At 38.2% G+C, this 22779-nt stretch overlaps 1 protein-coding gene and 1 pseudogene across 2 annotated transcripts in view; both read right to left on the bottom strand.

Annotated features, from left to right (window-relative positions):
- Positions 1-22779, bottom strand: part of LOC101439724 (sterol O-acyltransferase 1) — a 91978-nt gene that overhangs the window by 35675 nt on the left and 33524 nt on the right. Inside the window, exons 1-2 of one of the 2 annotated variants that reach the window (XM_004478236.4) lie at positions 21379-21439; positions 11428-11548 (exon numbers count right to left, since the gene is read on the bottom strand). In XM_004478236.4, coding sequence (XP_004478293.2) covers positions 11428-11505 — 78 coding nt within the window. In that variant the 5' untranslated portion in view covers positions 11506-11548; positions 21379-21439. Of the gene's footprint in view, positions 1-11427; positions 11549-21378; positions 21440-22779 lie in introns of those variants that run through there. The other variant, XM_004478235.4, reaches the window with a different exon arrangement.
- Positions 19966-21192, bottom strand: LOC139436347 (programmed cell death protein 4 pseudogene; annotated as a pseudogene).

The following is a 22779-nucleotide window of genomic DNA, read 5'->3' as shown; positions in this document are numbered from 1 at the left end:
TCTTATTTAAAGTGGACTACAATAGTCTTATCAGTCTAAACTGAGCCAAAAAACACCTAACAATCTTCTACTTAGGTGAGTTGCCCATAACTTATCAAAATCTTACATTTTACTTTTTCTCACCATTTACCTATCTCCTTTATAACCATGTTAAAATGCCAGAAAACCAAAAAATAGTAAAAATACTTTTCTACTAGCGAAACAGATGATATATTCATACAAACGAAATGAAATAATTTTTTAAATCACATTTTCAAAGAGTATTTATGACACAGGGAAAGCACAAAATAATGTTAAGAACAACACACAAAGTGAACATAAAATTTGATGCTTATGGGAGCCCTGTATGTTTTACACGTTTATTTTATAAGTTCACAATGTTTTATAAGTTCACAATACGTTTACGTATGCTCATATATGAATGATAAACTGATATTCTTCATTAACATTTTTTAATTTTATTAAAAACTAAATTAAATATGCATGTGCTTATGTAGATCTGTGTGTGTGATGAAAAAGGGAAAGCAAACTATTGGGAGCCAATTCACCAAAATGTTATCCGTAGGGCATGGGCATATAAATAGCTGACTCCTTTTTATACTTTGTCTTTTATGAATTTCCTATAAGGACTCTGTACTATTATACTGCTATAATAATTTTTTTTAAAACTTATTTTATGTAAGAAAACATATTCCTCCTATTATAGTGAAGCAATTCTATGTAGTAGCAAAACATTAAAGTAAAATCTTAACAAACCTTGGGAACATTTTTAAATAATGCATTTAAGATGCCACTGATTTTGTCTGGCATTAAAGAAAGAACAAGGTGCCAATTAAACTACACTACATTATACTTTCTTGGCATATAGTAATATACATTCCAATTTCAGTGATATTAAAATATTTTTTGGAGAAAATGTGTTCCTCAATCAATGAGCTGCAAATGGCTACCATTTGACTCTCTTTGATATTCTGGATTGTCATATTAACTGTAAAATAGAGGACAACTCTATCATCTGTAAGCACTTCAATAGCTTTAAAATAACGTGATTTCTAATAAGGAATACCTACTAACATTTAAATCTCACTTCACATCTTTCAAAGCACATTTTTAAGATACGTAATTTGGCAACTGATCCTCTTGGTTATCCATTTTATATAATCTTTTTTAAAAATATTTTTAAAAGATACATAGAGCATACAAAATGTTACTTTAAAAAATATAGAGGTTCCCATATGCCCCACTCCCTACACCCCCCCAATTTTCCCACATCAACAACTTCTTTTATTAGTGTGGTCATTTTATATAACCTTACAGCTCAATGATATAAAGCCCTACTTTAGAATCCCAGCCCCTAACATAGTGCCAACAAACAATGGAACCCAGTATAAAAGAAATGAGTTGCTGGGCATTCCTAAGAGCACAATAGGGCAGCTACCTTTCTGTATTCGTAAGTGATAAAATCATTGAGTAAGATGAACAGAATTTCCAACAAGGTTCTTCAAAGTACTTTGGATACTCATAAAAACCACATATTTATGTTAAATGGGACAAGGTAGGAAGGGAAAAATCAGAAGAATGGTAGGGAGAGGGAAGAAGAGATACGATGTGGGGGCATTTTCAGGATGTCCTGGGTGGTGCTGCAGGGACAGATGCTGGACATTGTGTGCCCTGCCATGGCCCACTGGGTGGACTGGGGGAGAATGAAGACTACAGTGTAGACCACACCACTGTCCATGTAGCGCAGCAGTGCTCCAAAATGTATTCACCAGGTGCAGTGAATGTGCCACAACAATGGAAAAGGTCGTTCATGTGGTAGGAGTGGGGTGGGGGGGTGGGGGGTATATGGGGACCTCATATTTTTTAATGTAACATTTAAAAGAAAATAAAGAAAAAAATAAAAATTTAAAAATTTAAAATTTAAAAAATTTAAAAAAGAAAAATCAATTTTGAGAAACAAAGAAGGCACATTGAACACTTTTGAGTATAGTGTTTGTAAATTTACAATCTCATTATACAATTTTTTAAATAAAATGGGATCTTACTACTTAAAAAAAAAAAGGAAGAATGTAGTCAGACTTATAACTAGCCAAAAGAAGATAAAACTTGACCAGAAAAGGGAGGAAAATAAACCATTTGTAGTAAAGACTGTTAGTTGTCAACCCTATCATAATCCCACAATACTATAATAGAATCCTTGATTTTTACGTGGCAAGTGAATGTCCAGAATAAATTTACAGGTAGGTGTGGTCACAGTGCTAGGTTTTTAACAATGAGACTTGTCTGTCCATCAGTGTCCCAATAAATCAGGTAGATCAGCTCTATCTAAAAACTTTTTTAGAAAGGGTTAGTTGAATAAGTGATAGTCTGTGATAAGAAGTCACCATCTGATTATTACTCATTACGGTTTGCTCATCCAATGGTTGGGCAATAGGATAAAGTACTGAAATTCTATAGAAGAAGTAAATGGAATATGCTGCAATAAATCAGTATTTTTAGGAAGTAGAAGTAGGAAGTAATCTTTTCATCCCTTCATTTTCACATTAACCATAATGCTTCTTCTATAAAGTTACATACATTAATAAAATTTATACAAATTTATCTTTTTATTTTTATGTTACTATTTTATATATACAAATCTTGATAATAAAGTCACTCTGTTTTTCCAGAAACCTTCTCCACATAACCACTTTTTCAGGAAACTGTCCTCACAGGTGAAGACAGGCAACCAGTAGTCAGGCCAGGGTGGTACTAAATGAATCTACCCTACTGGCAAAAACCAAGTGACTGCAGTTCTCTCCATTCTCTCTACAATAAATCTGAACTTCTAGGTTTTGAAATAGTAAAAATCTTACTAAATTAAATATCCAGGCAGATAGTTTCTGAACTCTTGTTACTAAGTTCCCCTGCTCTTAATCCTTTCTAAAGCATAAGTGTTGAACTTCTCTTCGGATTCTATGAGATACATTAACATCTTTCAAATACATTCCCTTTTATGCTTAAGAAAGCCAAAGTAGATTTATTACTTATAATCAAGAGACTCAGGTTAACTAACACAAAGTTAAATCAAAGCTAATTACCTATTAATATAAGTGGGATAATTATTCATTTGAATCTTCTTTGGACTGTTCCAAGTTCTTTTTGAGTCTTGTAACAACGTAATTGTAATGATTTCAAAAGGTCATGACTCAGGATTACACAATTCTGTATGACCCAACTAGCTCCAGATAAAAAGTAAATACTTAAAAGTTCCTTATGACATCATTTTAGGCCTGGAAGTGACCTTAATAGATTCAGTCAATTTCAAACCCCTAATATCACCACCCCATTGACTCTTGGTACTCCTTAGATTAAGGGCTTGCTCTCAGCACTTGCCAACCTTCTTCACATCTTTCCTTAATATGACCTACCCTAACTACAAACCTAAACTTTCATGGAGAGTTCTTTGTAGGGTTGCCAGATTTAGCAAATGAAAATATAGGATGCCCAGTTAAAAATTTGAATTTCACATAATGAATAATTTATTTAGTCTAACTAAGTACATATCAAATATTGCATGAAGACTGAAAAATTATTTGTTTATCTGAAAATTCACATCTAATTAGGCAGTCTGTATTTTATCTGCCAACTCTAGTTCTGTGGAGCTCAAAGATGGGCCCAACAGCATTTAAAGACTACCATATTCCTTTTACAACACGAAACAGTGAATGAGGAGCAAAAGTCTAAGTTAGCTACACAATTATGACACAGACTGTTAGAGCTGAAGGCGACCAGGGACATAGCTACTCCAGTGCTATCATAGTAAAGATTAGAGGAGCCTACACAATGGACAGGAGTGACAACTGGGTGAACAGGACACCAAGTAACAAATGACTAGAAAAGATTCCTGGTTTTCCTTTTTCTTTTTTTAAATCAATTAACGAAAACATTCTCTTTTGTAGAATACACATTGATACTGAAACAGTTTAAAGAAATAATGGCCATGTACAAAAAAAATAGTTTTGATTATTATATTCCCCCCATTCTTTTTTTTCAGCTTTTTGTTATATATTGATATATATTGATTATATAGTGATATATTGAAATATATCACTCATACATAAACCATAAACAATAAATGTATAACAGTTGTGAATTTAAAAAACATATAACATCAAACAAACATATATAACATCTCACCCTACCACCAATAACTTACATTGTTTTTAAACCTTTTTAACTAATGATTAAAGAACATTCTCAAAATTATTACTACTAAACAAATTATTTTTCCCCTAACCAATCCATTATTATCTTTATATCATTTATATATGAACATACATGAACAATTAAGTATATAGTAAAAGTTGTGAACTTACAAAGCGACTATGCATAACGTCATACAGGGATCACACATATCAACCTTCCACCAATATCTTGTATTGTCATGAGACGTTTGTTGCAAACTATGAAAAAACAGCTGTCAAAATCTTACTACTAACCATAGTTCTTATCTTAAATTTGGTGTGTTTTTCCCCCAACCCATCCCTATTATTATTTTTTAAATATATTTTTTTATGACAGAAGCTGTAAACTTATAAAACAATTACACATATGTGCAGAATTCCCAAACAACACACCCCTCTGTGTCATTTGCTACAAATAAAAAAACATCATCTGGGAAGCGGACTTGGCCCAGTGGTTAGGGCGTCCGTCTACCACATGGGAGGTCCACGGGTCAAACCCCGGGCCTCCTTGACCCCTGTGGAGCTGGCCCATGCACAGTAATGATGCACTCAAGGAGTGCCCTCCCACGCAGGGGTGTCCCCCACGTAGGGGAACCCCACCCGCAAGGAGTGCACCCCATAAGGAGAGCCGTCCAGCACCAAAGAAAGTACAGCCTGCCTAAGAATGGTGCCACCCACACAGAGAACTGACACAACAAGATGACACAGCAAAAAGAAACACAGATTCCCGGGCCGCTGACAACAACAGAAGTGGACAAAGAAGACGCAGCAAATAGACACAGAGAACAGATAACTGGGGTGGTGGGGAAGGGGAGAGAAATAAATAAATAAATCTTTAAAAGAAAAAAACATCATCTGATTACTGCCATGTCCATAGCGTACATTTGGCTCACTTTTTCCATACTGGCTCAGTATCAACACAGTACATCTTTTGCATAGATGCAAGAATATTATATTATTACTACTAACCACAGTCCATAGGTCACTCCAGCTGCATTTTTCCCATGCTTCTCCACATTCCCAACACCCTGCAGTAGTGATTTACATTTGCTGTAGCTCACAAAGGACACTCTTGCATCTTCACCATCAACCACAATTCTTACCCACCTCTTGGTTTACTGTGCTATCAAGTTCCTAGATCATTCTCAAGCATTCAGTCATTCTCAACTGGCATTTATATAATGAGACTACCATTTTCAGTCACATCCCCATTTATAAACTAGCTGTTATTCACTGTGTGTTACCATCTGCTCTATATACATTTCCACAATTTTACAGTAAAGGTAATTAAATCATCTATATACAAACATCAGTAGTCCACTCAGTCCTTCTCTTATCTCCTTTAAGAATCCACCACCTACCACCAGGTCTTGCAGATATTTTCCAATAATTTCTTCTAGGAGTTTTGTGCTCTTGCTTTTATTTTTAGTTTTTTCATCCATTTTGAGTTAATTTTTGGATAAGGTATGAGATAGGCGTCCTCTTTCCTTCTTTCAGCTACAGATGTCCAATTCTTTCAGCACCATTTGTTGAATGGATTGTTCTGCCTGAGCTGTGTGAGTTTGACAGGCTAGTCAAAAACCATTTGACCATACCTGCGAGGGTCTGTTTCTGAACCATAAATTTGGTTCCATTGGTCTATGGTGTCTGTCTTTAGGCCAGTACCATACTGTTTTTACCACTATATGTAGGCATTATGATTTAAAATCTGGAGATGAAGATTCACTTTTCCTTATTATGATGTTTCTGGCTATTCAGGACTCCTTACCCTTCCAAATAAATTTAATGATTGTGTTTTCAATTTTTTCTTTAATGCTGGTGGAATTACCGGGATTGCCATAAATCTGTATATCAATTTGAGTAGAATTGACATCTTGAATGATATTTAGTCTTCCAATCCACGAGCATGGAACATTCTTCAGTTACTTAGGCTTTTTTGATTTGTTTTAACATTGAGTTGCAGTTTTCTGAATACAAGTGCTTTACATCATTAGTTAAGTTTATTCCTATTTGAGTTTTACCTGTCGTATTTTATTTTCACCACTCTTTTGACACTTTTAGTTACTTTTATTGATATAATCTTCATTTCTAGACTCTCTTCCAGGCCCTCTCTCCTGTCTTTTCTTTTCAGGCTCTAGGACACCCTTTAGTATTTCCTGAAAATCTGGTCTCTTGCTTAGAAATTCTCTCAGTTTCTGTTTATCTGTGAATATTCTAATTTCGCCCTCATTTTTGAAAGACAGTCTTGCTGGATATAAGATTCTTAGCTGGAAGTTTTTCTCTTTTAGTTTCTTAAATATATCAGATCACTGTCTTCTTGCCTCCATGATTTCTGGTGAGAAATCAGCACTTAATCTTATTGGATATCCCTTATATGTTATGCATTGCTTTTCTCTTGCTGCTCTCAGAATTCTCTCTGTCTTTGGCCTTTGGCATTCTGATGAGTATGTGTCTTGGAGTTGTTCTACTTGGATTTTTTCAGGTGGGAGTATGTTGTGCTTCTTGGACAGGGATATTTATGTCCTTCAATAGGTTGGGAAATTTTCTACCATTATTCCTTTTAATATTCCTTCTGCCCCTTTTCCCTTCTCTTCTCCTTCTGGGACACCCATGACGTGTATGTTTGCATGCCTTTTGCTGTCATATATTCCCTGAGACCTTGTTCAATTGTTTCCATTCTTTTCTTCATTCCTTCTTTTTTATGTTCACTTTCAGAGACTATTTCTTCAAGTTCACCAATCCTTTCTTCTGCTCCCTCAAATCTGCTATTACATGATTCCAATGTTTAATTTCATTTATTGCACCTTTCATTCCCATAAGATCTGCTATTTTTCTATGTATGCTTTCAAATTCTTCTTTGTGCTCATCCAATGTCTTCTTACTATCCTTAATCTCTTTAGCCATCTCATTGAATTTATTAGGGAGATTTGTTCGAATATCTATAATTAGTTGTCTCAACTCCTTTATGTTATCTGGAGGCAGATTATCCTGTTCCTTTAACTGAGCCATAGCTTCCTGTTTCTTGGTGTGGATTGTAATATTTTGTTGGTGTCTTCACATCTGACTTACTAGAGTACTTTTTCTGGGTACAGTTTATCTCTTTACTTTAGGGCTTCCTATCATTTTTCCCTTGCTGGTTATGCAGTAAGAGCTAAGCATGTAGTTGTTGCTGTAAGCTGTGGAGGCTCAAGCTGCCCTCATTGCACCAGGGACCAATGAAGCTTCTTCCAACTTTCTCCTTTGCCAGTGATAGGGACAGAGTCACAGCTACATGGAATAATCCACGTGCAGGCCTAGACTGTAGTTGTCCAGAGAAACTGATGAAGCTTCATATCCCTTTCTCCCCTGCCTGGGGCAGGGATGGAGCTGCAGGTGTGGGCAGCAATCTATGCAGTGTGGGTCCAAGATGACCACAGTTGCCCTGGTAGACTTCTGATTTTCAGTCTATGCCAGCCAAAATTCCCTGCAGTTCCCTGTATAGGCTTGTGCAGGGCTCCTCAGCCTCCTCCCTGCCAGAGGCAGGGCTGAAGCCTAGGTTATGGCTGCAGGCTGATCTGAGGGAAAGAAACTGGTTCCTGCTGACACTGAGAGTTTCAGTCAGCCTGGCTTCCCCTCAGACTGGGGGCAGAGTCAGAATGGCGGCTACTGGCCTCTTTCTGACTTGGGCTGGGTCTCACTCCAGCTGTTCCCAGGGTTATCTCTTAGCCAGCCAAATCTCCCAATCTGTAGCCGAAATTGGCAGCCAACCTTATCCTCCTCCCTTTTCTGGGAAATGGATCTTCGAATTCCTGTCACAGAACAGCTCCTGGGGAGGCTTGTGCCGCCAGAGCAGGATAATCACCGACCTCCGAGGCTTGGCCGGTAATTTCCTGGAGAGGCTGGTGCAGGCCCCCACAGCTTCCTTCCTGCTGGAGGTGGCACTGGGGCCTAGGCTAGACATGCAATCTGGATGGGAAGAAGCCAGTGTCCACCAGCACTGGGATTCTCAGTCTGTCCCGCTTACCCTTGTGCCAGGTGCGGAGTTAAGATGGCAGCTCCCAGCCTCTTTCTCAAACCTTAGCTGTTCTCAGGATCATACTGTAGCCCACTGAATTTCCTCATCATAGTTTAAACTGGTGCCCAACCATCTCTTCCTTCCCCATTTTTGGGAACTGAGGTTTCAATCCCAGCCACAGAACAGCTCCAGAGGCAGCTTGTGCCTCCAGTGGAGGATGGGCACGGGCCTCTGTGGCGTGGAGCACTCTACTTACGAGTCTTCTCTGCAGGTGGACAGTCTCCTTCCACTCCTTCAAGTATGTTGCAGGATGCTCTTCTGGCCTCCTGGAGCCCCCAGACAGGTGCTTCAGCTAGCTTCAGAGAGCTCTGAGTATTTGCTAACTGCCCTGTAGAAGGGCTGGCTCTAGGAGCTCCTTACTCTGCCGCCATCTTGCTGGTTCTCTATTCCCCTCATTCTTAATGTGTCTGCACACATTGAAGAAAATAAAATTTCTCAAACATTTTATATTCGGTAATTTTAAGCAGTATACTGTTTTCCACTGTTATAATCTTTATAAAGGATTGGATTTAAACTTTCAAATAAAAAAACTGTGGTACTAGGGTAACTTTGCTGTATCTTTTAACATCACACCCCCACTCCCACCCCGACCCCCACAGCTCCCTTGTCTGTTTGCTCAGTTGTTTTTGTTAGTTTTTTTTTTTTTGCTCATTGTTTGCACTAGTTGTCCACTCATTGTTCTTGTCTGTTTTCTGTCTGTTTGTTTTATTTAGGAAGCATGTGGGAGGCAGGTGTTCAACTGCTTGAGCCACATCCATTCCCTGCTTGTTTCTGCTCTTTGTCTGCTCATTGTCCCTGCCCCTTGCCTTTTCTCATTGTCTGCTCATTGTTATGTTTTTCTGCTCAATGTCTGCTTGTTGTTTTGTCTTCTTAGGGGGCTGAACCCAGGACCTCCCATGTGGGAGATGGGTGCTCAACTGCTTGAGCCACATCCACTTCCTTTTAACAACATTTTTATATAGAACAATAAGTTTGCGTGCCAGCAACTACTCATGTTGTCACATACCTGTACATAGGGAAAATTACACCCATTTTACAGAAAAATCCCAATACGTATACTAGCGTATACTCAAGCTATGTTAAAAAAAGATCAGTGTGATGAATGTCACACAAAAATCATATTTTTATAATTATTTCACTGTAATTCCTGATCATGAAGTCGGCACAAAGAGATCCTGTCCTTAGGGCCTTCCTCTCTGGAAGAACATCTTTAAGTAAGTTTTTAAGAACTTTAGCATCAGTCTGCTGAAGTGCCTGACAAAATTCCTGAATTATTTCTGGAGCTAGTTGCAAGGACGGCAGGTATTCTTATTGAAGATACTAAATACATTCTGGGTCCCATTTGAGATGAACTGTTGTCAGTATCACTGTACACATAGATAAAACCAATACTGTTTGTGCACCTGCCAGGTCATAGGTTTGTTTTAAAGGTCTGAGGAAACATGCAGGGACAATGTGCTTACAAACAACATCAGCAAATTCCTCTGATCCATCTTTACCTCTCCAGAGTTCCACCAACTCTGAGAGGATGATAAATATGTTCTCTGTGCATACCGGTCCTTGGATGACAGTAACCAATACCTGTTCTACATTCTCTGCACCTTGATTTGCTATGACTTAGCTTTTTCCACTCCCCATGACATTGTGCAGGAAAGCAAAATAAATTCTATAATATTTGCTTTTCTAAAGCAGAGCAGACTGGCTGTTTTCTTCTGCTGGATGAAGCAGCACTTCAGAAATTGCATGTAGGAGAGGCATGAACATTAGTTGTAAAAATGGGAATATCTGTATTTGAAATTAGACTGTAATGTGGTTGATAAGAGGAATGAACTCTTGGAAATCTTTTGCTTCACTATCTTTGAGCATATGCTCTGAAGCAAATGGAATATACAAAAGAACTTCTTCGTCTGGGCATATAATCATGCAATTAAGGAAAGTACAAACTCCACTTCTGAGAATATTCTTTTGTAAGGGAAAACTGAGAGAAGCAGACTTGGCCCAGTGGTTAGGGCACCCGTCTACCATATGGGAGGTCCATGGTTCAAACCCCGGGCCTCCCTGACCCGTGTGGAGCTGGCCCACGTGCAGTGCTGATGCATGCAAGGAGTGCTGTGCCACGCAGGGGTGTCCCTGCATAGGGGAGCCCAATGCACAAGGAGTGCGCCCCATAAGGAAAGCCGCCCAGCACAAAAGAAAGTTCAGCCTGCCCAAGAATGGCACCGCCCACAAGGAGAGCTGACACAACAAGATGACAAAAAGAAGATGACACAACAAGATGACAAAAAGAAACACAGATTCCTGTGCCGCTGACAACAACAGAAGCGGACAAAGAAGAACACGCAGCGAATAGACATAGAGAACAGACAACTGGGGCGGGAGAGAAGGGGAGAGAAATAAATAAATAAATAAATAAATCTTTTAAAAAAAAGGGAGAACTGTGGACTGTCAAAATGTCTGTATGTACACCTATCAACCCTAGTACTAATTATAGGTTCAAACAGAAGAGTCAGAAGAGCCATGTTTAGGGAAACCACTGAACAGTCCAGATAAATTTCAGAACAGTCACAAATTGTTTTACAATTTGCTTGTTGCTGAAAGCTTTGCTGGTTTAACTGGCAAATCCAACAGCATGGTTGAAGCTGTCTACTAAGAGATGCCTGCCTTTTTTTCATCTTGTGCCAGCACCAATTTTTCCAACATAATTTTAAAATTCTCCATTAGTGGAGTCAACAAACTCCTCATTAATTCTTGCTGCCTTTCTGCTGGGTCTTCACTATTAACAGTCAGTACTCCAGCTGTCTCATAAATAAATAACTGAACATCACTGCTCAACAAGGACTGGTTAACTATTCTCAGGTGAAGAAAGCTCTAATAAGTCTTGTATTCTATTTAGAATATCCTCAGTGAAAGAATCAATTTTTTTTTGAGAGATTTGACAAATCAAGAAAGCGATTCTGCTCCATACTTTTGTACTAGAATGTTGCAGACCTCTGTGACCTAAGAAAGCCATTAGAACACATGGAATGTGTTGAGGTTCAACTGTGAAAAACTTTTCATATCTAATAACAGTTTCAAAGAATTCCAAAGTCACAGATGTATGCTGGTAAGAACTGCTGACATTACCAAAGTTCGCATCAGAAACCTCACCTGAGAAGAGAGGACCATGAGATACTGAAGAGCTTCTGCCAACATATACAGCAATCTTACTGCTACTGCAACTTCCATTAACCATGTAGTCTGTCAATTCCACAGTGCTGAACTAAAAACTCTGCAAACAGAAGCCAGCAGTATTTCTGGTGAGACTTGAGCAAGCCTGTCCAACAATAACTACAGCTGTTTTCTGTATTCTATAAACATGACTTTGTTGTCACCATCATTTTCAAAGGTATATTGTTCATCATAAGTCAATTTTTTCGTAAATGCCAAGATGATTGTCTCTACATTACCTGTTTTTTTTAATTTCTTTGTCCTTATTTTTTTAATGTTACATTCAAAAAATATGAGGTCCCCGTATACCCCCCACCCCCTCTACTTAGCTTTTAGCTGATCCTGGAGCACTGTAAGCTATTTCAAAATATGAAGATAATCATAAAACCCAATAATGTTAAAGGAGATGTGATCATCCTCATGAATTAATAGCTGCAACAAGAGTGCTACTTTTGTTTCAATAACTTGTAGCGCCTCTAATGCATTCTTGATATCTCCATTCTTTAATAATTTAGTCCAGCTAACTATCAATGACTTTACCATTCCACTTACCATCTTAGAAAATCTGGCCAGAAAGTCAACATCATCTTCCCAGTAAATGCTGAAAAACCCAGCAGACTATAATACTAGTAAACACAAAAATTCTACTAGCTTCATTTTATCAACAGGGTCCATTCTTTTAATTACAATTTCAAATAAACAGTCACATGCTTCTTCTCATAGAACTTCTATCAACAGATGACCTAGCAGCATATTTATAAACCTAGCATTGGTTGTAAGGAATAAGTCTATCTAATAGGCGTAAGCCCCACCTACTTCAATGCACTGACATGCCACTTCTGAATTAGTATATTGATAATTCTGTAAGCTTTGGTACCATTATTTCACGAGATTTGCAATGCACTGCTCCCTCATGGTATCTAAGACTGTTCCTATGAGCCGACTCTGTTGCATGCACCACATCACCATGCAGCAATTCTGAATCAAGTCATAATGATTCAGAGGTACAAATCCACTCTCCCCAGATTTAGGTCTCCTACTGAGAGAATGTAAAAAAAAAACAAAACAAAACTTGAGCCATGTAGTGAGATATTTTGAAACAAAGAGAAAGGCAAAGACTTGGGCTGCTTTATTTCGTATAAGTCTTCTCTGGTTGGGGATTCAGCATCTGAGCTTGAAGCTACAATAGGAGCATCTCCCTAATAAGCTGTTTTTGAACAGCAGTTAGTTCTGAGTTTTGTATTTAACTTGATGTTGTAGTACTTGAAAGTAGAAAAACTTCACGGTGATCATCACCTTTGTCTAAAGTCTGAATCAGCATTTGAAAGGGCCTGTTAATCCATTCCTGCTGCTATGCAAAGTTTTCTGAAGACAATAGGCAAGTCCTCTGATCACTCAGAAGCCACAAACATCTTCCCTATATCTCCATCCTGCCTCTCTATCTGCACTCCTGAGGGCTGGTCAGCAGAGGGAGCGGGCAGGGTGTCCCCTGCTCTTCTCGCCCAACTCCTCCACCAGGGCGACACACTAACTCCTGTGACCAAGCTGGCTGTGGCCACGTGCCTCTTGCTGCTCTGTGGCCCCTGGCACCTTGTCTTGTGTGGTACAGAGCAGGCAAGCAAGCCAGCAGGCTGACTGGGTTGGGGCCCCAGGAAAGGAAAAAGAGGGAGGGCCAGGGCCGTGCTGGCCAAGACCAGCGGCTTCAACGAACGCACAGATGGAGCCTGGTTTTCATTTTGCAAAAAATATAATGCACCAAAAAGATTAATCTGTGAATGTACACGTATCTGGTAACTCAATAGTCATTTTACTTAGGAAATGTCACAAATAAAGCAAACAAAACACAAAAATGTGACCAGTTAAGAGACTGTTCTTATAAATGGGATCATTTAAGTAAATTAGATTATGTATATAAAAAAGGCACCTAGTACAAGACCTGGCCCATAAACTTCTAAACATAATTCCCTTTTCCTCCCTGCGCTTCTGAGTACTCAGTCTAGAGTACTAAAATATTCAATAGCTGCCTATCTGGCCTCATTGTTGCCAAAACTGTGAACTTTGACATCAGAATCACATTCCCAGTATATTTTGCTCAAAAATATTCCAGTGAATAAACAATGGCAAAATGGTCAATCTCATTAAATGTCAAATAATTCCAAAAAAAACTTCTAAATCAAATCACCTATAAATTCAATTGGAATTGAGAGATTATTCCAAACAAACCACTTTCTAAACCACTTTCTAATAAAACCAGGGTTTACACTAAGGGTATAAGCTAAGAATTTTTTTTAGAGTATACATTTAAGCTAGAGCATTTAGAAAACTGCAGAAGCAGCAGCATTTGAGAAGAATTTTAAGGATATATCATATTTTGACTGGTGAAAGTAAGGAGTTAAAGGATATTTCAGGTAAAGAGGATGGCATTGAACACAGGAATGGAGATGGGAAAAATGCTTTACAATCTAACCCCGATTTTCCAACCTTATCTTTCTTTCCATTAAACCCAATAAGGGCACAGACTTCAACCAAGTGACATTTCCAAGATTCAGGATAAGTTTTCTACGCCCACACCTTTATTGAAGCCATTCCCTCCCTTAACATCAGGGAACAAGTCCTGCACAATTCTGCAGCTCTCATATCACCTGCATAACACAGTCAAATAAATATTACTAGTTAAACAAACGTCTACCTTTCCCTTAGTTTATTAACCCTTACTTCATTCATTTCTTTGTTTCTCCTTCTAATGCTCCTAACAAACCAAACAATTGAATCATTTTATTCACTGATTAATATGCAATGCATATAAGTAGAATAATCTCTCTCCAAAAAAAAAAAAAGCAATATTTTTATACTAAATCCTTGGAATATTTCTCCCTTTTCCCCCACTCAACTCACCATGACCCTCCCCACTAACGTTTGGATTTATGATTCTGCACAGAAAAATGTTCCCATCCCATTTAAGATTTGTTTAAATACAAAGCAATGATACCATGGACAGATTATCCTTTCACCTATTTGAAATCCTTACTTCACAAATAGAACACAAGAAGGTTTTGTGTTCTTACTAGGAAAGGGGTGAAGAAGCAAAGAAGGCAGAAGGAATGGTAGACAAACCCTGATATGGTGCCTAACTGAAGATTAAGAAGGGCCAGAAACAACTAGAAAACTGTAAAACAAATGCTTTATTTTAACCACTAAACAAGCAAAAACGGGTCCTTAAAACCATCTATGTCTGTATATTAAATAAATTTTTATTTTCTTGGCCAAAATTTTTCTCTCTCAGCTAAGTGGAAGTTGCCTAATAAGCCTTTAAATGGTCTCTCATAATAGACCAACAATTTGCTAACTAGAGAACACATTCACCAGAAATGACCTTAATCAGTGTGATTTTGTAGGCTTACGCAGGTAACTTAATGGAATCAGTACCTAAAATAAAATAAAATTTAACACACTTTGAACTAGGAGTCTGGAGTCAAAGTTACAAGTATAGTAAATATATCCTTTGAACTCCACTTGTGGTATATAGGTGTGCGTGCCCCAGAAAAGACATGTTCTTAATTTTGGTCTACATTCCTCTGGGTATAAATCCACTGTAATTAGGACCTCTTGAAGATGCTTTTTTCAGTTAAGATGTAGCATAACTGAATGAGGGTGGGTCTTAATCCAATTTCTGGAGGCCTTAAAAAGAGAAAGCCATAGGAAGGAGTCAGAAGCAGGAACCTGAAGATAAAGAAGAGCACATAGCCACATGATGAGAAAGCCAAGAAACCACAGGATTATTGGCCAGTCAGGATGTTAACACCCCAGGAGGAAGAAAACCTAGCCTCCAAAACCAAGAGACAATAAATTCCCATTGTTTAAGCCAACACACTGTGGTATTTGTCATAGCAGCGTGGAAAACTAAGACAGTTTTTGGTACCAGAAAGTAGGACACTGCTACTGCAAATACCTAAAAATATGGAACTGACTTTGGAATTGTTGGCATTGGTAGATGCTGAGAGAATTGTGAAGCACTAGGTACAAGCTACCTGGATTGCTCTGAAGGGACTATTCATAGAAATATGAATGATAAAGGTAATTCCAGTGATGCTTTAGGAGGAAATGTTGAACGTATTACTGGAAAACAGGAAAGTTGATTCTTGTTATGAAGTGGGAGGTAATTTGTTGAAACTGTGTTCTGGTGTAGGATGAAGAGCAGAACTTGTAAGCTATGACTATGGATATTCAGCTGAGGAGATTTCAAAGATAAGTGTGGGGGAGTGGATGTAGATCAAGTGGTTGAGCGCCTGCTTCCCATGAACGAGGTCCTGGGTTCAATTCTTGGTACCTCCTAAAAAAAAAACAGTTAAGTGTAGAAGGTGAAGTCTTAATTCTCCTTGTAGCTTATAGTGAGATAAGAGAGGAAAGAGATTTACAATTGAACTGCTAAGTACAAAGAAACCTGCAATGAATGATTTGGGAAATTCTCAGCCAATCCAGAGGATATGCACTGAGAATAAGGCCAGAAATGGCTCTATCAGGGACGTCCCTATATCTTGGGAATTGAACCTCCAGACAACGAAGCTTCTCATGAGGGTAAGGCAAACAACCCTTTGCTAAAGTGGGTATAGCTGTGTATGGATCCATTCAGCAATCTCTGAGGAAGTTGAGATGGGAAATGCAGTTATCTAGAAAGGATGTGGAAAATCCTTGAAATATACAGAAACTGACAAGATTTTTTTACAAGTTTTGATGAACACAGGCTGTCAACCAGGACTGTAAAGAACAGAGATGAGAGGAATTGAAGGGAAAATGACTTCAAAGACAGAACAACAGAAGTCAAAGTCTCAACAGAAGAAATCCCCTCAAGTCAAGAAAGCAGACCCACACATGAGTATGGCAAGGGCAAGTCCGCCCCTGCCACTGGAGAGAGCAGGCCATCTGCCCTGGTTATTGGAAGGTATGCTCCCACCCTGATTTCAGGAGAGTTGGGCACCACCCCAATAATTACAGAATGGAGTCCATGCCCAGGTGTTCAGGGAAAATGGCCATACACCCCTGTTTAGAGAGAGTGGGGCCTAGGCCCTAGCATTCACAGGAGCATGTCCCCCATACAAGTTCTTAGAAAGGTTGGGGCTGCCACTCCAAAAGACACAAGAGGACAAAGCATTTATCCACAGATGATACTCAGCCTTGAGATCCAATGGACTTTTCCCTGCTGAGTTTTGGAATGCTTAGGACCCATGATCCCTGTTTTCCTCCCAATTTCTCCCTTCTGGAATGGATGTGGCTCTCCTATGCCTGTCTGATCATTGTGTTTTGGAAAGAGAAATTTATTTTATAGGTTTCACAGACCCACAGGCAGAAAAGAACTTTGCCCCAGGACACATCAGTCATAAAAGTGTCTGATGTCACTTTGTGCTCAGAGTTGTTACTAAAAGATTTAAGGCTTTTGGGATGTTGTGATGGATGAATGTATTCGGCATGTGGGAGAACATGTCTTTTTGGGGTCCAGCAGGTAGAATGTGGTAGACTAGGTTATGTACCACAGGAAAGCCATGTTCTTAATTTTGGTCAGTGTTCCTATGGGTGTGAACCCATTGTAAATAGGACCTCTTGAGGATGTTATTTTTAGATAAGGTGTGGCCCAAATGAATGAAGGTGGATGTTTATCTAGATTACTGAACCATTATAAAGAAAAAGCCACAGGAAGCAGCTGGAACCAAGGGAGTCAGAAGGAAACAAGAAGAGAAAGGAGAGGGCATCTCCAGTGACAGGAAAGTCAAGGAACCAAAAGGAATGCTGGCAGGCCAGAATCCTGCCAACATCTGGAGGAAGCAAGCCTTTTAACCTCCAAAACTGTAAGACAAACCCATGCTGTGGTATTTGTCACAGCAGCCTGTCAAACTAAGATACCACTTTAAGAAAGCAATACAGAAAGTGGTTACAGTGTACAAATCACAAATATACATAAAGAACAAAAGGGGGAAGTGGCTGTGGCTCAATTAGTTGGGCTCCCATCTACCATATGGGAGGCCCTGGGTTCGCCTCCTGGGACCTACTTGTGAAAGCAGGCTCACCTGCACACCGGCGGAATGCAGCCCAGCCTACAAGCACCACGCACGGGGTGCCGCCCCTGCCCACTGGCCGCAGAGAGCTGACTCAGCAAGGGAGACAAGCAAAAACACAAAAGAGTGCACAGTGAATGGACACAGAGAGCAGACAGCAAGCAAGCCATGACGGGGAAGGGGAAATAAAATAAATAACAGACACACAGAAAAAAAACAAAACAAAACAAAAGGGAAAAAAAACTCCTAATGATAAGTAAATGGGTAGGTACTTGTAATGAAAGTTCTAGTGACAGCATCATAGCTGGATTTAAAAAGTGCTGTCTCTTCAGTGAGTTATTAAGGATATATAATGTCCTGCATCTGTCCCTGCAATATCATTCAGGACAACTCCAAGTCCCAAAAATGCCCCCACATCTCTTCTTCCCTCTCCCAAAACCCACTGAATGAACTGGGGGAGACTATAAATGACAATGTAAACTATAACCTATGTGGTGTAGCAGTGCTCCAAAATGTATTCACCAAATGTTTATCTGAATGTGCCACAATGATGAAAGAGGTTGTTGAAGTGGGAGGGGTGGGGTTGGATGGGGTGTGGGGTATATGGGAACCTCTTATATTTTTCAATGTAACATTTTTTGTGATCTATGTATCTTTAAAAAAAAAGACAAAAATTTAAAAATTAAATAAAAAATTAAATAAAATAAAGATTTCAAGTTGGCCAAAAATTCTGGAAGTGAATATCTCACTGGGAAAATGGAAGGGGGTATGCTTTGAATTTGAGTTCAATTTACATTCAGGTACAGTATTGGATTAAAAATAAAAAACAAAAAAAGGGTTATTTGTCCTCCAGAATTTCATGAGGGCACTACTGAATTCTGACATATAAAATGGTTTGCCCCACTTGTAATGACTTCTTACTGTTACATCTTTTTTTTTAACACTGCTTTACATGTTTTATTTTGTCATATATTCTTGTAAAACTAGGTTCATTTTTCCAGTTTTGTAGAAAAATAGATGTTCCAGCCCTCATTTACTGAACTATCTAGTCTTTAAAACCAATCAGTATTTCCCTGGAAAGATGAATAAGTCTCATGGCTTATGAGATTTTTCTTAAAATTTTCTTAAAATTCTTTAAGACAAAGAAATAACTTTTCTTTTTACTTCCAAAGCACATATTCAAAGCAGAAGCCAACATGGGGTTTTAGCGGCTTAACTTTACCCGCTAAATAAAGCTTTGTATAAACCAGTGATTTTACTAAAAAACACTATCCTTGAAAGGAGTGGTAGTCAGACATCAATGCAAAACTTGGATTAGGTCATAAACATAGCACTTATATAAAAGTAGTTTATTAGAATAGTCCAGTTAAGAAGTGGTTACTTTTTTTTTTTTAAAGACAAAAGGTTTTTATTCAAAAATAATAATAAGATCTCTTTTATTCCCCTATATAGGATTTCACTCATAAAACCAGCAGACTACATGCTGCTCAAAACAGCCCCAGAGAGAACCTGGAAGGCACACCACCCAGAACTGCTTTTCATGAATCTATCCTCTACACACGAGTCAGAAACACCTTTCCCCCATCATCCACAGAACCCAGACCCACTTGGGTAAGTGGGTGGGGGGCCCCATGGCAGTCAGGGAGCTGCAGCAGCTGTCCTGCCCGAGTTCCATCACCCCACAAACAGAGTAGGCGTCACGGCCTTCCCCCAAAGGTCCCCAAGCCAGAGGAGGAAAGAAGGAACAAAAACTAGGACAGCAGGCCTGGAAGCTTGGAGAAGGAAGGGAACCAAATATATAAACAAACACATAACACTGACCTCCAGGCTAGAATGCACATCTTTAAAAACAAAAACAAAGAAACAAACAAAAAACAGGTAAAATAACTTAAAAGCCAAAAATCAAGAAAAATTAGATCAACAACAATCCTTTGTACACTACCATGTCAACTGTACACATATTTAGTTTTTCTGTCGATTTGTACAGTTTGTGCACTTGCGTGTGAGGTTTTGGCTTCAAACAGTTAAGTAAAAACCAAAAAGGAATATCAGTTCACTTGGAGTTTTACTAAAGGAGGCAGAAAAAGGGCAGGTGCCTCAACATTTGGCCCTGTAGCTTCTTCCAAGGCACCTTTCATATAAAGGATGGTGGAAGAAGAGAGGCAGAGAAAGAGAAACCCAGGCAGGTTTTTAGAAAAGTAGCAGGTAAAAAAGGCAAGGTTAAGTATTTGGTTACTTTTCAATCCCTCCTTTATACCCTCAAAAACAAAACAAAATAAAAACTTTTTTAAAAGTTTCCATCTAAGTTTACAAAATTTCAGAAATGCCTTATACCCAAAACAAGGGCTTTAAAAAAAACAAAAACTGTACAAACAACTCTTACAATTCAGTTATGTTTTTATAATATCTAAGACTGCAAGAGTTCTTATATTCAGTATCTCTCTGGTTTAACATGACCTCCATCTTCTTCACTTACAAAATGCTTTCTGTCCCTTGAAGGACAAAGATCTCTGAGTTATTTGGAAATTATTCCAGCCTGAAAACATTCTTCAACAAATCACTCAAGCACAGAGTATGAATATGGGACATCCAGATTAAAGTCTGGAATTTCACTGTAAATTCTTTCATCACCTCTTTTCGTTTGGCCTATAGTAATGGTAGAAGACTTCCAAAGAAATTTTAATAAATCCAAAATCATTTTAAATGTACTTTCTCCAGTTGACTAAAACCAGCACAAAAGCGTCAAAGGCAAGTTCATGGTGAAAATGAGGTACTTCCAGTTCCTTAAGGCAATGTTCAGCTTCAGATATGTCTCCTGAGAGTAATTACTCTTTCAGCAGAGTATCAATCTCTTTGACAAGGTGATTAACAGACTGCTGCCCACCTCTAGAGCCCCCACACGCTATTTTTATGCTTTTTACCTTTAGACGTATTCAGGAACACTGTAGCCTTGTCAAATGCTGCTCTAGCCTGCACACAATCTACAGTTCCTTTGTAACTATCAATATAGGTATTACATAAAATTCCATCTCCAACAGCTCTAGCAATAAACTGTCCCACCAACTGTGAGGCTCTAGGAGTATACAGTGCTAATTCGGTAGTTCTTTCAACAACTTATCAAATGATTTTTCATTTATCACTTATACTCATTACTGACCCAAAAAGGTCAGAAAGAAGCTGAGATGTCATTTCTCTATGACTAGCCTTCTTTTCCAATGCCAAAGACACTGCCAACACTGGTTCTCCACTTTTCAATTCACCAAGATTTAAACTCTTAGCATTTCCACAACTTCAATAGTGTCTCCATGCTCAAAATATTCCTGGATAATTGGTTTAAAGTCTTTTCAAATGCCCTCTCATCCAAAGGCAGAAATAGTTTCATAAACACAGTTCTACTGGTCATCATCACAGAATCTTTACATCTATCTCCTCCACATCATATACCTGTCCAGGTGTACCCCAGACACCTTTGCTTCTTGCATCACCTTTCTTTAGCCATTCTCTTCCTTTCCAAGATCTGAACTGCCTATCTAGCAACCTTCCTTTGCTCCAGAACACATCTTTAGGAAGAAAGCATCACTTTGATGATGACTTGGTTTAGACCTGTCCTAGCCTCAAAACTGCAAACTAAAAAACTCCCACTTTGAGGCATACCCATTGCATGGTATTTAGTTGAGCAGCCAAGGAAACTAACACAGTGGCAGACCTTGTTTTCCCTGTACCATAGCATGATGTCAACCTACAAGAAATTTTAATAGTTCTTTAAGCAATTTCTCACTAAAATTTTTCTAAGCAAAACCCTCACCCTAAAGCTCTATATTTGTTCCTAGGAGGAGTTACTTACCTCTGCCTCTGCTGTCAGCTGTATCTTCTTTGATATCAATTGTTTTATGTCAAGCTGACCTATGGGAGGAAAAAAATGTGACATTATAATTGAAAGATATGGGTACCAAGCAGTACTATTTAATCAAGAAGATGAAAGCCCAGGCAAGCAAATCAAAATCAAAGGAAAGCTATGTAAACTATGGCACGACCACAAAACATTACACAATTATTAAATGAGGCATAGGTAATATGAATAGAAGAAAATTTATTCCAAAAAAATTAGGTAGAACATAAAGATACTATGTGTATACATACTAATTACACTATCTTAATGATGCAGTAGTACAGATCCTTCTACTTCTGACAGTATGGGAAATCAGAGTCCCTGAATGGATCCTACAATTGAGGATACTAAACTGGTGGTAAAATATTAAACACTTAAAAAAAAAAGTTTCTATCTTACTGCCAAATGTTTCAAATCTACAGAAGCAAAAAAAGAACAGAAATGAAAAAGAAACAAGAATCCTATGGAATCTGCAAAAAACTTAAGGATCTCTGCCAAAGCCTATAAAACATAAGTTTCCATCCTAACAGCAAGACAAGAATAGAGGATGAAAGAAAAAGTCTAGGGTCTGCCCAAGATAGGAAGTCTAACAGAATACCACCTATAAAATAGGAAACTTATAGTACTACATCATCAGTGTACAAGATAGAAACTCACAACAAGAGAAAAAGTAAAGAAATATGTCTGTCTCTACTTTCATGATATACTGACAGGAAAACAAATTTTTTGCTGAGAACTGAACCTCAAGTCAAGTTGACAATCTAAATTCATCTATCGATGTGGTCTGAAATACCTCAACACGTGAATTTATTAATATTTTAAAGCAATCCCAATTTGTTTGTGTCCTCAGAATACTTCCTCCCTGAAAGATCATAATATCAAGTAAGACCTTAAAGAATTCTAACAGATAAAGTTCCAAGAAAAAAGAAATTTCATAGTCAAAACTCATAAATCACACAAGGAAATTAGACAACATAAATGACAAACAACAATACAAGGGCCAAGGGAATCAAATTTGCAATCCACAGATTCTAGAGTTATCAGTTACAGGATGAAAAATAAGAATATATGTGTTCAAGTCAAACATGAAAATACAAGAAGGAACAAGAAACTAAATAACTGAGCAGATCTAAAAATGAATCAAACATACTTTAGAAATTAAAAATATAAACAACAAATTTAAAAACCAATGAATGGATTAAACAGCAGAATAAACACGTCGGAAGAGAGTAATAGCAAATGGAAATACAGATTGGAAGAAATTATTCAGAATGCAACCCGGAGCAACAGTGATGGAAAATGTTAAAAGCTAAAACAAGGAACAGATCCAAACAAATAGGCAATTGGAGATAGGTA

This window comes from Dasypus novemcinctus, chromosome 13 (assembly GCF_030445035.2).
Source record: "Dasypus novemcinctus isolate mDasNov1 chromosome 13, mDasNov1.1.hap2, whole genome shotgun sequence".
NCBI classification, from domain to species: Eukaryota; Metazoa; Chordata; class Mammalia; order Cingulata; family Dasypodidae; genus Dasypus; species Dasypus novemcinctus.
The sequence above is the reverse complement of the archived record's forward strand: the minus strand, read 5'-3'. Positions and strand labels throughout refer to the sequence as shown.